At 39.6% G+C, this 18,410-nt stretch overlaps 1 protein-coding gene across 2 annotated transcripts in view; it reads right to left on the bottom strand.

Annotated features, from left to right (window-relative positions):
* The window catches only part of sbf2 (SET binding factor 2), a 291,683-nt gene extending 273,480 nt beyond the window's left edge, over nucleotides 1–18,203 (bottom strand). For both annotated transcript variants that reach the window (XM_078415378.1, XM_078415380.1), the window contains exon 1: nucleotides 18,066–18,203. In XM_078415378.1, coding sequence (XP_078271504.1) covers nucleotides 18,066–18,120 — 55 coding nt within the window. In that variant the 5' untranslated portion in view covers nucleotides 18,121–18,203. The remainder of the gene's footprint in view (nucleotides 1–18,065) is intronic.
* Between the last annotated feature and the right edge of the window lie 207 nt (nucleotides 18,204–18,410).

The following is an 18,410-nucleotide window of genomic DNA, read 5'->3' as shown; positions in this document are numbered from 1 at the left end:
GTTGTTGTTGTTTAAATTAATTAAATTATTGCATCGTATGGGAGGCGCATTCCCAATCTCGTTGTACCCCTGTACCATAACAATAAAAATATATTGTATTGTATTGTATTGTAGTGGAAAGAGAATATTCAAAATAGCTTTGGCAAGAGAAGCAACTGCAATCACTGTGCTGCAGAACTGGAACATTCCAGGGCATTGAGCAATCTTAAAAAATTACTATTTCATATTATTTTCCTTACTAGGGCTTGCATGAACGCAATTCTGCACATAATTTTACTAATAAATCTGCAGAATTAAATGTTAGGTTTTTTTTTTAAACAGTTTGCATTCCTTCAGCAAACTATTTTTCAACTTTTGTGACTCAAAGAGTAAATGTAACATACTAAGTGTTGAATATCTGGATTGTGCTGCCAGAGGTGGTGATAGGTGAAAATATAATTATAAAGTTTAACAAAGATGTTTTTGGTCAAGTAATTGGATGGGAAACAGGTCAAGGGATATGGGCCTATTGCATTCAAATAGTATTGGCTTAGACATGTATTATGGTTAGCAGTGACTATGTGGATTGAAAGTAAAATTTTATTTCTGTGAAAAATCTTTCTATGATTCTGTGATCTTGACAACAGATAGTCATTGGGGACAGTAGTTTTTGTTTCATTTCCCGAAGATGAAGATCTAAACAAAATACTTCGTATACAGTGTTGAATTACAGATACAAATAAAAATCTCAAAATAATCTAACTGGAGCAACACATTTAATACTGAAGAAAAGTTAAATTTGATATAAATGATAAAGCAAAATATTACAGACTCTACATAATTGAAAACTTGCTCAACATCAGAACACGAATCCTATACCATTAAACGGTGTTTTTCTCCATGAATGGCCTCTTCCTGCCCTTAGAATCTTTCTTCTGCTTTGGAATGAACTGATCCTGCACCTTCTGTAGTATTCCCAGAAATACCTGCCATTGTTGTTCCACTGTCATCCCTGCTAGGGTCCCTTTCCAGTCGACTTTGGCCAGCTTCTCCCTCATGCCTACATAGTCCCCTTTGCTCAACTGTAATACTGACACTTCCGATTTTCCGTTCTGCCTCTCAAATTGTGGATTAAAACTTATCATATTATGGTCACTACCTCCTAATGGCTCCTTTACCTCGAGTTCCCTTATCTAATCCGGTTTATTACACAACACTAAATCCAGAATTGTCTTCTCCCTGGTAGGCTCCAGTACAAGCTGTTCTAAGAATCCATCTCGGAGGCACTCCACAACTCCCTTTCTTGGGGTCTAGTCCCAACCTGACTTTCCCAGTCTCCCTGCATGTTGAACTCTCCCATAACCACCATAGCATTACCTTTGCGACATACCAATTCTAACTCTTGATTCAACTTGCACCCTCTATCCAGGCTACTGTTTGGGGGCCTGTAGATAACTCCCATTAGGGTCTTTTTACCCTTACAATTCCTCAGTTCTATCCATACCGACTCTACATCTCCTGATTCTATGTCACCCCTAGCAAGGGACTGAATTTCATTCCTTACCAACAGAGCTACCCAACCCCCTCTGCCCACCTGTCTGTCTTTTCGATAGGACGTATACCTCTGAATATTCAGTTCCCAGCCAGAGTCCTCTTGCAGCAATGTCTCCGTAATTCCCACAACATCATACTTGCCAATTTCTAACTAAGCCTCAAACTCATCCACTTTATTTCTTGTACTTCGCGCATTCATATACAACACATTAACTTCGGTATTCACCTCCCCTCTCACACCGATCACTATTGGCCCTGACCTTACTCTCTTATCCCTTCTCAAACTTTCCTTCCCATTAATTCGAGTCTTTTGTATCTTTTCCTGCACTTATCTCCCCTTTAACTCCATCTTTATACTTCCAATTTGTCATCCCCTCCCCCGTTATGTAGCACGAGCAAACCTGCCTGCCAGAACGTTGGTCCCCCTCCAGTTAACGCGTCCCTTTTGTACAGGTCATCCCTACCCCAGAAGAGATCCCAGTGGTCGATGAATCTAAATCCCTGCTCCCTGCACCAGCCCCCCAGCCACACATTCAGATCCCCCTCCCTGTCCCTGCCCTCACCAGCACGAGGTACAGGAAGCAAACCAGAGATAACCACCCTAGAGGCCCTGCTTTTCAGACTTCACCCTAACTGTCTAAACTCACGTTGCAGAACCTACTTCCTCTTCTTCCCAACGTCATTTGCGCCCACATGCACAACTACTTCTGGCTGCTCACCTTCCCTCTCGAGAAAGTTCTGAAGTCGGTCCGAGACATCTTGAACCCTGGCACCGGGGAGGCAACAGACCATCCTCGAGTCTCACCTGCCGCCATAGAATCTCCTGTCCGCACCTCGGACAATGGAGTCACCCACCACTATGGCTCTGCCCGACGTCGGTCTCGCCGGTTGAGTCTCATCGCTAGGATTGGAGCCACCGACCTGTGCGCCACTTGGACTGGAAACTTCGTCTGTCCAGACAGCGCCCAAGAGGGTGTACCTGTTTTCATTAGGTACAGCCACCGGGGTCTCCTGCACTCCACGTTTATTCCCCATATTCCATCATTCCGCTAGCCCCGAGAGATCTATCTAGAGACAATAGTAAACTAAACCAAACCATGTCATTTTCTACTTTTCTTTGTTTCATTACCTGTGTGCCTCTGTCCGCACTCAGAATTTCATTTTGACTTCATGTGAACACAAACTTTTCTCTTGCCCCCATGTTCACCATTATCATCAACAGTCCAGCACAAACTGAGCTGGATTCCACCCTTCATCAACTCTATAAATAACAACGCCCCATGGATATCAAACTTTTTCCCTTAAAGCTCACACTGCATCAGCTGAAGGAACTGAAATGAACATGATGCAGTACCTTGCACCACTCTGATACTTGGATATGGATCCAGTAAAGTGAAAGAAATTATTATTTTATACCGTGAGATCTAACTGAATTGCCTGGACTTCTATATATTTCAGTGGTTACTGCATTTGAAATAGTACCATTTCACATTTAACTTTTTTTTTAACCTCAAGTTCCTCAGTCTCAATGTCACAAATGTCAAAGCCCCAAAATATGGGTAGGTCATTTGGGACCGAAATAGTGAGAAATTCCTTCGTGCAGAAGGTGGTAAATCTTCAAAATTTACTCTCCTCAGAGGTGCAGTTAGTACTTTTCCAGTTATTATCAAATCTGGGGTTGAGGTAAGTGCAGGAAAATATAATTGAGGATAGAACAGTTATAATCTTAATGAACAGTAAAGTAGGCTTAAAGAGCTAACTGACCTACTCCTGCACCTATGTTTTCTGAAATTTGTCAGATGCTCCACAATTTATGTAGAAAGTTGAAGAGGGATATCCTTGCCAGACTTCCCTTTAGAGGAAATAGAGGCTTAGCCCATTAATCTATAAAGCACCAGTCCAAGATTTTGAACATTTTTTTGGAATTAGCCAAAAAAGCATTCACTCAAATGAAGTTAACAAAAACATCCAAAGTAATTGCGCTCTCTGAAAAGAAAGATAACTAGATTGAAGATGATGATTACATTGGGGCTGCGTACTACTTTCAAACCGGTACAGAGCATTGGATGCTGAATAGCATATGCAGTCAAGTGCTCAATAATCCATTCCTGGAAAAGATTTTGTTAAGCAAAATTTGGTAAATTGAGATGACTTTCGAAAAATTGGAGATTGTTCTACAATGTGATCGTACATTAATACTAGTGGGCATAGTTATAAGTTGAGAGGGTCCAGTTTAATGGGGATGTGCGGGAATGTGTTTTAATAATATATACACAGAGGATGGTAAGTGCCTGGAATGCGCTTTCAGGAGTGGTGATGAAGACAGATACGATAGTGGCATTTAAGAGGGTATTGGATAGCCAAATGGATATGCAGGGAATGGAGTAATATGGATTATATGCAAGCAGATAAGAGTTGATCTTGCCATCATGTTTGGCACTGAGATTGTGGGCCAAAGGACCTGTTCTTGTACTGTGCTATTCTACGCTCTATTATTGAAGCTCTCTTGAAATGGAGATATCTGTTGCTGCATTAATAATATATTCCTTATTTTGCAGAGACCAAACTTAGGGTTCAGATACAAATGAGAATGAAGTTATAAAAAACGAAAACAGCTCTAAAAAAAATTCCTAAAGCATTGACAATTCTTTTTTTTTCCACCTTCTGTGCAATATGTTATAGTTTCTACTTTTAAATTTAATTTACAATTGTTTAGATAACATAATAAATGTATCACCTTTATTCACAGTTGTGTAGGAAAATAACTGCAGATGCATTCACAGAGTATTTTCATAGACCTAAGCAACTGCAAACCTTTAACCTGTAAAGTAATGGAATCATGCAGGAAAAGTCAATTTATAAATTATCAGCAAAATGTTTATGTCTGACAATACGTGTTTTGTTTGAGTTACTGACAAAACAGGTCCACAACAGTAAACACTCCAATACTGTGCTTTTAAATTTTCTAAAAGAATCTAGATATTGTTCTACGTAAAAGGTTGCCACGCTCACAGCTATGAAATTTCAGTAAAAAATTAGAAATGGCTAACAGTGAGGCACAGAATACATGGAGCATGAAAGCATGCTGGGCAGAGGTTTAATAGTAGGACTATTAACATTTCTCATTTCATCAACGGCATGGATTTCAAAACTCAATGCAAATCAAATATGCATGGGTAACAGAGCTTAGGTGGTCAGTGAAATTGAAGCAGGCAGTCTTGAATCAGAGAATGATCCAAGCAACTGTAAATGAAATTTAAAATAAGCATACATAACACATTACAATGGTGAATTTATGAAAAGCATCAATGAAGGTTCAATTTTCAATTAATTTCAGGTAATTTAATTGAAATTTAAACCATTTTCATCTCTTGTCCTCACTTTGGGAAGAGCACAGCTCCAGCGATGAGGGCTGCACTGAGCTGGTCAGGGGAGGCAGAGGAATGACTCGAGAATTGTTTGGAGTTAGTAGACTGCGCAATGTTCATGGACTCTGCAATGGATCTGAATGAATCTGCCACGGTTGTTACTGACTTCATAAGGAAATGTGTGAAGGAGCATGTTCCCACGTAAACCACTTCTGTATGGAGCCGCAGGAGATGGGCAAGGTCCTCAATGAGTATTTCTATTTTACCATGGAGAAAGACATGACGAATAGGTGAACATGAAACAGTTAAGGGAAATGTCTTGAGGACAGTCCATATTAATCAAGGACGTGCAGAACGTCCTTCAACATATGAAGGTAGATAAATCTCCCAGACTGGCTAGGATACATTCATGGACATCTAGGATGCTAGAGAAGAAATTGCAGGCTTCCTGCCCGAGATATACAAATCATCATTAGACACTGATGAGATGCGGGAAGATTGGAAGGTGGCTAAATTTGTGCCTCGATTTGAGAAGGGCTGTGAGGAAAATCCTGGGAACTACAGACCAGTGAACCTAATATCAGTGGTAGGCAGATTAGTTTAGATGGACAACATGAAAACAGGCCTTTCAGCCCGCTGTGTCCATACCGACTCGATCACCTGTACACCAGTTCTATCCTACAAGGTGGGGCCAATTTACCTACAAACCTACAAGTCTTTGCAATGTGGGAAGAAACCAGAGTTCCTGGAGAAAACCCACGCAGTCACAGGGAGAACATACAAACTCCGTACAGACAGAACCCGCAGTCAGGATTGAACCTGGGTCTCTGGCACTGTAAGGTATCAATTCTACTGCTGCGCTGCTGTGCCACCCAGTATTACTGGAGAATATTTTGAAGTATAAGATATATGTGCATTTGAATAGACAGGGGCTGATTATGGATAGTAAACATGTTTTTGTATGTGGGAAATTGCATCTTACAAATCTAATTGAATATTTTGAAAAAGGAACAAAAAAGGTTGACGTGGGCAAAGGGCATTTGATAAGGTTCCACATGGTAGACTACTCTGGAAGGTTATATTGCATCGTATCCAGGGATAGGTAGGTAGCAGGATAAAGAATTGGCTTCATGGAAGGAAGCAGAATGACAGTGGAAAGTTTTTTTTGGACTGGAGGCCCGTGACTAGTGGTGTGTCTCAGGGATCAGTGTTGGGCCCATTGTTGTTTGTGGTTTATATCAACAATTTGGATAGGAATATAGAAAGCATGGTTAGCAAGTTTGCAGATGGCACTAAAGTGGGTGGTGCGTATATAACGAAGATGGTTAGCAAAAATTAAAGCAGGATTTTGATCAGTTGGGCAAGTTGGCTGAGGAATGGTTAATGGAGTTTAATGCAGATAAATGCGAGGTGTTGCATTTTGGGAAGTGAAATCAGAGCAGGACCTTCACAGTGAAAGGCAGGGCCCTGCGAAGGGTTGTAGGGCAGTGGGATCTAGGTGTACAAGTACGTAGCTTCCCAAAAGTAGCATCAAAGGTAGATAGGGTAGTTAAGAAGGTTTTCCGTAAAAGGGCCTTTATCAGTCATGGTATTGAATATAGAAGTCTAGTTTCACTCTCCCGACTCTCAGTCTGAAGAAGGGTCTCAACCCAAAACATCACCTATTCCTTTTCTCCATAGTTACTGCAGCATTTTCAGCCTATCTTTTGTGTAAACCAGCATCTGCAGCTCCTTCCTACACCTATAAGTTGGAATGTTATGTTATAGTCATACAACACATTGGTGAGGTCGCATTAGGGGTATTGTGTTCAGTTTTGGTCACTCTGCAATAGGAAAGATGTTGATCAGCAGTAAAGAATGCAGAGAAGATTCATGAGGATGTTGTCAGGACTTAAGACCTGAGATCTCCAGAGGAGTTGGATAGGCTAGGACTTTATTCCTTGGAACACAGGAGGATGAAGGGTAATCTTATGGTATTATACAAGATCATGAGGGGAATACATAGAATAAATGCACAGTCTTTTAGTCAGAGTCTGACGAAGGGTCTCGACCCAGAACGTGACCCATTCCTTCCCTCCAGGGATGCTGCCAGTCCCACTGAGTTACTCCAGCTTTTTGTGTCTATCTTTTAGTTAGAGTAGGGAATGAAGACAGAAGACATAGTTGATAGTTAAAGATTTCATAGGAACCCGAGGTGCAACTTTTTACACACAGAGTGTGGTGGGTATATGGAATGACCTGCCAGGGGAGGCAGGTACTATAACAACATTTAAAAGCCATTTGGACAAGTACATGGATAGGAAAGGTTTAGAAGTATGTGGGCCAACGCAGCCCGGACTAGTATACATATCTTGGTCTGTGTGGGCACATTGGGACAAAGGGCATGTTTCCATGCTGTACGACTCAATTATTGATTGTCCAGTATGGTAAAGAAACATCCGAGAAAAATTCTTGAGGTATATGGGGCAGTTGTGCAAGTATGACTGGTAAAGATAACACGTTGAAAAATTATCTTAGGATTGTTGCAAGGACATCCTTTTCCCACACAAAACAGAACAAATCTACAATTTAAATGGATTTGGGGCAGAGAAAAATAAATAAATGGACTATAACCCCAATAAATAGTCTGATATTACTATGATGGATGAGGGTGTAGAATCACTCTGTATGGATAAATGAACACTTCCAATTAAGGGATAAATGGCCCTTATCACTCATTTGCGATTAACAGTCAAACATTCATTTCATTTGAGATGAGCAAGCAGTGGTAAGGGTTATCAATTGATGATAGATAACACGCGTGCCATGTAATCACACAAAGTAGGAAGCAAGCTTTCTTCTAAAGTGGCGAAAATAAAATTAACCGATGAAATGCATTTTCCTTTAAGTATCAAGTTCAGAAAATAAAATGACATGATTTGCCAAGAAATTAAATGTGCTTTGCAGAAGTCATAGCAAATTTATAGTGCATTCACACCAAAGCACCAAGATTTTAATGGTTTTGACACAAACTCCAGAATTAGCAACCATCTCATGAGCAATTAATCCAGCTTGATGATATCAAGCCAGAAAATGCTTGGGCAAGGTCATCTTGACTTTATACTTGTTTTTACACAAATAATTGGAAGAGAAAAAGTCATTCATAACGTACTTAAATAAAAGGAGTGATTAACTTTGATATTTCTCCTTTTAAGCTCTTGCATTTTAGAAGTCTGTAATTGGCACCTAAGAATATTAACCAAATTTGTTTTCCACATCATGTCTCCTCACGATCATCTTCAATTTCACTTGCCCTAGCACATCAAGGAACCCGTAAATAAAATTTAACCTCAACATTAAGGTTTATGTTGGCATTTTAGATCAATAGATTTACTCTCCTATCCAACTTAAATAATAATGGTGAAACTTGAAAAGCACTTCATATCTGTTACAAAGCTCCCCATAAACACAAGGTAGGAAAAATAATTCCTGCAAATTTATGCTCTTTCTAGTGCCTTTAAAAACAATGGGCATATTTCCCATAATGAGCATACGAGGATGCATTGACTACAAGCATACCGAAAGATGCAAACACAAGTGCCCGTGCCCTCACCCCTGCAATGCCCTTTTTTAAACCTTCTCCCCCCGTCCATCACTCAATGGCCACTGCCCACAGTGAATAAATCTTCCCTTCCTTCTTCATCTTCCCCCCCCCAAACCCGTTCATCACTTATGACTGCCATACATTCCCAGTATAAAACGTTCCAAGCTGCTACCTGTCTATAATAGTCTTCCTCCAAAAGTCTTGACAACTGCACCTAAACGACCAGTCATCTTTACCAATCACACCCAGTAAATCCCTGTTCACTGATCATCTTCCTTCTTGTTCCCAACTATCACTCCGTATCAAAGGTTTCAAAGACACATGCCCCATTGGTTAGCATAACATGGACCAGAACTCATTAAACTGCCTCATCCAATTTAAGATAGTCGTTTTTCTAATTTATTTCTGGAATACGCAAATTGCAGGCATGATCAGCATTTACTGCCTATCTCTAGTTACTGTCAAGATGATTATGAGCCTTTGACTTGAACTGCTGTAATCCACATGAAAGTTCACCCACACATGTTTGGTAGGAAATTCAAAGCAATATGTCAGAATTACTGTGGTTACTCTCAACAGCAATGCCCTCTACAGGTGTGCAAGGGAATTCCAATTGTACTGTGGGCAGAAGAGGGCATATAGAAGTTGGGAAATTAGGTTGCAGTTGTTCAAGATGTTGGTGAGACATTTGGATTATTGTGTTAAGTTTTGGTCACCCTGCTGTAGGAAAGATGTTGTGGAGAGAGGTCAGAGATTTATGAACATGGTGCCAGGACTTGACGGCCCGAGCTATAGGGAGAGGTTGGGCAAGCTGGGGCCTTATTTCTTGAAGACCAGGAGGATGAAGTTATATTATAGATCATAAGGGGAATAGATAGGGTAAATGCACAGAGTCTTTTACAGAGTAGAATAGTCACGAACCAGAGGACAAAGGTTTAAGGTGAGAGGGAGAAAGATTTAATTGGAACACGAGGAGCAACTTTTACCACACAAAAGGTCGTGGGTATTTGAAACAAATTGCCAAAGGGGGCATTTGAGGCAGGTACTTGACAGTTCCTTGTGTGGAGAATAATTGCAGTCTGAACACAGATTTTTGAGTGCCTTCGCCATTTCCATTATCACAGGAGCAGCTATTTTCCAGAGCTAAGAATAACAAGAATAACAAGATAACAAATGAAAGTGATTGAGGGACACTTTAGAAGGAAATGTTCTCACACAAAAAGTCACAGCTCAAATTCAATGTTTGAAAGAGTAACTGATTAAAAAATATTGTAGGTAGCTGAGCCCTAACTGAAGGCTACAAGAGCAAGGAATGGGAATGGGATTGGTCAAAATAGCTCTTTTACATGCAACACAGATATAATGACTGAAACAACAACTTCTGCACTGCAAATTTTTCTTAAATTACAAGATGTCATCCAAGCAGTACGGAATGGATTAACTTCCTGTCATCATTTCCGGAACAGAATTGCTAATTTCAGAAGAAACATTCTGTTTCCTCTGAGACATAATGTTCCCTCAATTAAAGTTGATGTTAAAATATTTTCTCCAACACCATATCACAACTGCAATGTTCAAAATATTAAATCTTAAATGATGTGTAGAAAAACGGACCTAAATCTTAAAAGATTCTCATTTCTGTAATTCAGATAAATATTGCACTATATTGCACAGTGAAAAAAGGAATAATGGAGTTCAATACAGATGTTGCATTTTGGAAAGTGAAACCAGGGCAGGACCTACACAGTGAATGGCGGGGCTCTGGGTAGGCTTATAGAGCAGGCGGATTTAGGAATGAAGGTACATAGTTCCTTGAAGGTGGCGTCACAGATAGGTAGCATGGTCAAAAAGACTTTCAGTCCATTGGCCTTCATCAGTCAGAGTGAGTAAAGAGTTGGGAGGTCATGTTACAGTTGTACAAGTCATTGGTGAGACCACATTTAGAGTATTGTGTTCAGTTTTACGCACAAGGTTACTGGAAAGATGTCGTCAAGCTGGAAAGGGTGCAGAGAAGATTTATGAGGATGTTGCCATGACTAAGGCCTGAGCTGTAGGAAGAGGTTGAGTAGGTTATACCTTTATCCCTTGGAGTACAAGAGGATGAGGGGTGATGTTATAGGAGTGTATAAGATCACAAGAGAAATAGATAGAATAAATGCACAGTCTGTACAGTGTAAGGTAAGTTGAGGTGAGGTGTGGTGAGGTGAAGGGGAAAAGATATAATAGGAACCGAAGGGGCAACTTTTCATTTTACACAAAGGGTGGTAGACATATGAAATGAGCTGCAGGAAGAAGAAGCTGAGACATGTACAATCTCAACGTTTGGACGGGTACATGGATAGGATGGTTTTTAAGGGATATGGGATAATTTTTAAGGTACATGGCTAAACACAGGCAGGTGGGACCAATGAAAATGAAGCATGTGGATCGGCATGAGCAAGTTGGGCCAAGGGGCCTGTTTCCATGCTGTATGACTATATCCATCCAGAAATATTAAGACTCCCGGTTACCTTGCCTACATTTCTGCTCACCCTTCCTCTTGCAAAAATGCTATTCCCTACACTCAATTCCTCCATCTCCACTGCATCTGCACCCAAGAGGAAGCTGTCAATGCGAGGACATCCAAGATGTCCTCATTCTTTAGTGAACGTAGTTTCCCCCTGGCTATCACAAATGAATCCCTCACCTGCATATCTTCCGTGAGCAGTAGTCCCGCTCTTGCTCCCTCTCCTCCCCAGATGCAACGCTCCCCGGGGCGCCTTCTGCAGTCTACCGTGAAGGCATTGGAGGCATTACCCCAGTTCACCATCCTACAAGCTCTTGCTTCCGATATTGCCTGCTTCCTCCCGGTTATACCATCCGACAAGCCTTTGGGCAAGTCCCCACAGTATCATGACCGTTCAGGGGGTTTCCGATCCCACCGACCGCCTAACCTTCAGACCAATTCCTGGTCCCATTGACCCATCGAGTGGGTCCCTTCAATCGCCGAGCCTTCAGGAATGCCTCCGCCATGCGGCACCTCAGGAAGGCACCATGGAAAGCATACTATTGGGATGCATCAAAATTTGGTTTGGCAAGTGGCTCTGTCCAAGATTGCACCCTGGTCATTCCCTCTTCTCCCCCCTCCCATCAGCCAGAAGATACAAAAGCTTGAAAGCATGTACCACAAGATTCAGAAACAACTTCCTCCACATTATTATCAATCTATTGAATGGTCCTTTCAAAAGTTAAGTGTAGTTCCAATATCCAAATCTACCTCATGCAGCTCTTGCACTTTCTTTGTAGCTGTAACAATATATTGCTGTAGCACCTTCGTCTGCACTCTGATTATTTTTCTCCTTGAACTACCCGCTGTACTGTGTATGGCTTGATTGTTCTCATGTATGGTATGATTTGACTGGATAGCAGGCAAAACAAAAAGTGACAGTAAACCAATACCAAACGTAATATCCTCAAAACTTTCTTTCTAATTTTCTTATCTCAAGAACTTTTACTTATTTATTAAACAATGTCACATTTGTTACCCCAAAAAAGATGTCAACCAGTCTTCAATTAGTTCCTCCACTTTATACGAAAAAACCTCCGAAAAGCTAGAGGACTGTGAATGTGACATGTGCAATTCGCCATTAACTGAAATCACTGGCATGAATTAAAATCCAATCAGGCATACATGTTGGGGTAAAGACCCTTGGGATTTAGTGTACTGCACCATCCTATATTCCCCCTACAGTTTCAATTCAACAGCCATCATCCCCTACATCCAAGCTCAGGTTTTCTCTTATGCCAAAATATGTAGAGTTAAAACCAGGTTTATTAGATTACAGTATGTTTAGGGATCAGATCCAGGATTTTAAAAAGGACACCGCATCAGTGGAGAAACACACAAACACACACAGATTGCTGCGCTCATGAGCAATTTCTTGAACTGGTTTTCAAGCATAAATTTAAATATATAAATCATTCTACCCACTCTATAACAAAAAGAAACGAAATTAGCATAGGAAACCACTGGAGCCAAACCACAGATATAATCTGGCACCTCATTTACCACACATTTACTAGAACCCACATAAAAAGTCATTTTTAAAAAAAGACGATTTCCATTCAATCTGCTCAAACACATTTCCCCACCCCCTGCAAAATCGATTGAAGCCTTTACTCTTGGAAAATTTTATGATACTTCAAACAGAAAGCTGTGCCTAATCACAACTAACCAATGAAGAATCGATAACTACTGTTTAATATTTCCAAAGGAGATAGAAAATTGTTAAAATTCTAGATTTAATATTTGGAAAACCTATTTACAGAAAAGTTGCTACTTTGATTGCAAACATACACAGCAACTGATTGAGATTGAACAGCAAAATATGCATTTGCTATCTAAAGTAAAAACTGTTCCAAGCACAAGTTCTCCTTGGACAGTCATGCACTTGTTCAATTTGAACTCCAGCATACTTGATGTGAATTATGCCCAAACTGCATAATGAAGTTAAATTTATGCAGAAATAGTTGGTCCTAAGAATGCTTCTTGAAACTCTGAGACCTATTGCAAGTGCTAAATTGGTCAGTGCTCCCATTTCTTTTCTGGTGGTCCCTGCCTGATGTGCACAAAGCAGGATGTGATGCTAGTTGCTGACATCCACCATCAAAATTCACCCATAAAAAAGGAAGAACCACAAGGATGTAATCAATGCCCATGAAACCAAGGTGACATTCCTTGATAGGTGCAGAGGAGTGGTTAGAAAAGAGCAAAACTTCCAATGGTACTGCAAGATTATGTATAACCAAAAAAATCAAAGTATGCTCATGCAGTTCGGCAGAGTACAATATCTGGACTTCATGGATCTAACAATATTTACAGATTTCAAACACTGCACAAATGTAAACAAAATGTAGGACCAATGGTTAAAGTTATATTTAAAAACACAGAAGACACGATCAAGTTTACAGATGATGTAAAGAATGTTTGTTAGCGAGGTAGAAGGTTGATGACTCCATAAAGATACAAATAATCAAGTGAATGGTAAATTGAATTCATTTCAGGGAAGTGCGTCATTGTCCTCCAGAACTGCACAATCATAGCGACTGGTGACGCTAAAGTTGTGGCACTATGGTTTACCATTTTGGCTGCAGGGCCACATGTCTCTCAGAGAGAGAGAGAGAGAGAGAGAAATATATATATCTATATATACACACACACGGTTTTAGTAGAATAGATAGGTGGACAGATGTAAGAACTGGGCAATGGGAAGTGGTGTAATAGGAATAAATCGTTGAAATTTTAAAAGGCAGGGAACCACAATATATATATATATTTTTTTAAATTTTTAACAGATTTACAGAATTCAAAACTCAGTGTTAAATTAATGATGATCTTAAGCTAATTGCTTATGAAACTAAGCAAAAATGCAAGCTTAAACTTATAGCGTTACAGTAAAGTGTATTTACTACAATTGTTGCAATGAAGATTGGGTCCATGAGGAACAACCATCTCCAACAGATATACTGTAGCTTTTGCCGACTGGGCTGCACCAAATTTCCTCCAGTTCTTCTTTACAGAAAAAGTGATGAACCTGAAGGGAACTGAGGCAAGGGTATACAGATTGGGTATCGTCATGTATGGAAGGAAAAATACCAGTCCTTCACACACTCAACAATCGATTATGTACAGTGGCAATGAGTACAGAAATCTCACAGGTATTTACTGCACCCTTTCTACTGCACTCACGGTAATTGCTAAACAATGAATGAACAAATCACACAGGTGCTCATTGTTTTATTTATGTAACGTACAAGTTCAGGAACAGCTTCTTCCCTACAGCCATCAGGCTATTAAACACCGTAACCTGCAAATAAGCTGAACTACATAGACTTGGGAGAATGGTTTTGATTTTGCACTATTATTGTTTGTTTTTATTTACACACATACACTCACTTTATATTTTTGCGTTTATTATATTGTTTACAGAGTACTGTGTTTACATATTCTGTTGTGTTGTGGCAAATAAAGAATTCCATTGTTCTATTTGTGACATATGACAATAGAACACTCTTGACTCAGTTTTAAATCACACGATTTTATCTGTTGTATTTAGGGTGGCTGTTACTTTATTCATTCTAGCTTTAGTGTTCACAAAAATGTATTCTCAATATGAATTCATCAAATGCAGCTGGGAGGAACAATGCATATTTTGTAGAACAAAGCATTGAAATCAGTGCATTAGATATTTACAAAGATTAAAAATATAATAGATGTCCAATTTAAAATACCAATTAACTTGCTTGTTAATATTTATTCCGCAATCACAATAAAGTTATATTGAAATTGCTAACACAGAACTGAAATGGCAAAACAGAATAGCAGGCATGCTGAAGTCAAACTATGGCAAATTGGCAAAAACAGAATTATATTAGTTTGATAAACTGGGAAATAACAAAAATCTTCCAAATTAAGAACATAACATTCACAAAGTTCTCTCAAAGAAAAGATCTTGCTACTCGTAAAAGGTAACTTTCACTTGTGGCATCTAGTTTTTCCCTTATACACTTTTTAGTTTACTTTAGTTTAGAGAAACCCACTGAACCCACTGAATCCATGCTGACCATCAATCACCCGTTTACACTCATTCTCTGTTATCCCAATTTCACATCTGCTCCCTGCACACATTGGGCATTGTACACAGGCTAATTAATCTACAAACCCACACATATTTGGGATATGGAAAAAAACAGAACACCTGGAGGAAACCCACACAGTCACAGGGAGAACATACAAACTCCACATAGCCAGCATACACGGCCAGAATCGAACCCTAGTCTCTGGCGTTGCGAGGCAGCAGTTCTACCAGCTGCTCCCCTGTGCTTTGTACTCGACTAATAAGCTAGTTGTAAAATAATGCAAAAAAAGATGGACAATAAATGCAAAACCATCCTCCAAGACAGAACAAATAGAACTATCGTATTGCATATGACTAATTTTACATTATTTTCTATTACAAAACTATTTAATTGCCAGAAAATTTAAAGATCTATGTCTAATAAAAATCTTGTCATCCCAATCTAACAGAAGCACATATGCCCTTCAAACAGAGGATACAATTAATGGAAACACAAGAAACTGCAGTTGCTGGTTTGCAACAAAAAAAAAGACACCAAGTGCTGGAGTAACACCGCAGGTTAATGCGCATCTCTGGAGAACATGAATAGATGATGTTACGGGTCAGGACCGTTCTTCAGGCCGACTGTGGTGGTGGTGGAGGGACAAAGCTGAAAATAAGTGGGGGCAGGACAAAGCCTGCCAATAGATAGGTGGATACAGGCGAGGGGTGGGGGTTGATTGGCAGATGGTTGGATATAGCCCAGAGATGCAATGACAAAAAGTGTGAGATACAGAAAAGTATAAAAGAGGTGAGAATTGTGAAGGTGGAGGAACTAATATGGATGGAAGATGACAGGAAGAGTGGGAAGGGGAGAAATGGATGTGAATCCAGGAGAAGGGGATGAATTGGGGGGGGGGGTGCCTTGTTTGTGGGTTAACTACCAAAAATTAAAGGATTCAATGTTCATACCGTTAGATTGTGAACTACGCAAGCAGATCGGATAACGATGAACACAGCAGTTGCTTCAACATTTTCCAGGGGTCCTTAGAATGAATCATTATATTTTTTGCCTTTGCTCTGAAAGTAATAAATTTCTAAAACTGGTGCAGACTTTAAATATTAGCAAAAAAATATTTGTCCTGATTCCCAAATTGACAGGAATACTAGAAAGATTTTAAAAAGTAATGAAAAACATTAAAACTTAAACCACTTTGTTTGCATTTTATGTGCCCTCTCCAATAAATCAGTCACACAGCACGGACCGGCTCTTCGCACCCTTACCTATGCCGACCAAGATACTCTATCAACACTAGTCCCAACTCCTCACATTCGAGATATATATATATATATATATATATATATATATATATCCCTCTAAACCTTTCCTATTCAAATGTCTTTTTAATGTTGTTATAGTACCTGCGTCAACTACCTCCTCTGGCAGCTCATTGCACATGCTCACCATGTTTGAGTGAAAAAGTTGCCCCTCAGATTTCCATTAAATCTTTCTCCTCTTACCTTAAACCTTTGCCTTCTAGTTCTTGATTACCCTATCCAAGGTTAAAAAAACATGCTCACTTTATCTAATCCCCTCATAATTGTATACACCTCTAAGATCATCCCTCAGCCTCCTGCACTCCGAATAAAGTCCCTGCCTGCCCAACCTTTCCCTATAGCTCAGACCCTCAATTCCTGTGCAACATCAGAGTGCCGTTCTCAAATTTAGATGATGTCCAAAGAATATAACATGTTATATTAGATATACATTAACTTATCTATTTCCTATGCAATATTTGAACTGTGAATTAATTCTTCAAATGTTTATTCTTCAAACAAAAAGATTCCACAGCCAAATAAAAATAAAGTCAAATGTGTTGTTTGGGAACTAAACAAAACACCTTAATCCTTAATCCAATTGCTCATTTTAACCACTGTTACAGATGCCTCACACAGCAAATTAAGTGCATTAGTTAGTGGGTTTTTTTAAATGTTTTTTAAAAGACTTCAATCCTCCTTCAAAAATATTAAAGCAATCCCAAAGGGACAATAGAATATTTTTAATTCCTGACCAAAGTAGTTTTCTATTATAATTTTATGATTCACTCAATGAAAATATAAATCTGCAGTTGTAGAATTAACCTACCCTTTGCTTTCAATAGACAATAGACTGGAATATTGGAAACTACAGAACTTCTGTCATTTTCTCAATCCATCATTCAAACATTAGATGGACAGCATCTAGCCAAAAACCTCCATAATTTAGAGATATTTTTGAACAATTTTATGAGATTGCAAAAATACATAAGAGTATTTATCATCTTACTTTTCTGTTCACATCAATTTATTGTGTCAGTGAGGAATTTCAACAGCTGATCCTGTAAATAAATGTCAATGAAATACCGAGAGTCTCTTGTCTATCCAGAGGGGAAGTTTAGAATAATCCCAATACAAGACCAAGTTTCAGTAGCAACTCTTAAACAGAAGAATATAAGCGAAAAAAATCTGGCTGCTCTTTTTAACTGTATTACTACTTACCATGTTATTTATTTTACAGATAAAATAAATTGTACCACCACAAACAGTAACTTTACAGTGGCATTATTAAAATGTTGAGAAAAAAAACGCAACTCAAGGTTCTGACGTATTTACAATACATAAATATGGTTGTTTTTCAGCCACTCGACACATCAGTAATTAGTCACTCAGAACTGGAGGTTTATTTCACTGTTACGAATGATTCAATTATCAACAACATAATGAAAACAAATATCACATCAAACATACAAAAAAGGCCTTAGTGAAAGTTTGTGTTGAGCATTTGTAATTTAATAACAAAGAAGTTCAGTGTACACCCTCTGCCCACACTGATCAGCTCAGCTGCTCTGCTGCTCTGCAACCATCACGGCCTAAGGATTCACGCCGACAAAACGGGATGACCACGGGTGGTTAGTCGGTTTTTTGAACATTTTATTCTTAACTCACCCGACTTTTCGGAGTCGTAGCCGACCACCATGAAGTAATCAGCCAATCTCGTCATTCCTCGTGGATCTCAGGACTCCAGGCAGAGAAGAAGCTCAACATTTTCCTCCATGGCAAACCTCAGCCATGTTTTAATCCAGCCGGCGCAGTACGCGTGCGCCGACGGCAAGGCTTGCAAACAGCGCGAGCCCGAATCCGGGCGGCGGCGGCGGCGCGCGGGGCTTTGCAAATCACTCCTCGCTGACAGGGGCAGCAGGTTGCACACTGCAGCCTGGAAAGACAGCAACCTTTTCATTTCTGGAGAGAAGGAACTCTTGAAGAAGGGTCTCGACCCGAAATGCCACCTGT

Source organism: Rhinoraja longicauda, chromosome 18, assembly GCF_053455715.1.
Source record: "Rhinoraja longicauda isolate Sanriku21f chromosome 18, sRhiLon1.1, whole genome shotgun sequence".
Taxonomy (NCBI): domain Eukaryota; kingdom Metazoa; phylum Chordata; class Chondrichthyes; order Rajiformes; family Arhynchobatidae; genus Rhinoraja; species Rhinoraja longicauda.
The sequence above is the reverse complement of the archived record's forward strand: the minus strand, read 5'-3'. Positions and strand labels throughout refer to the sequence as shown.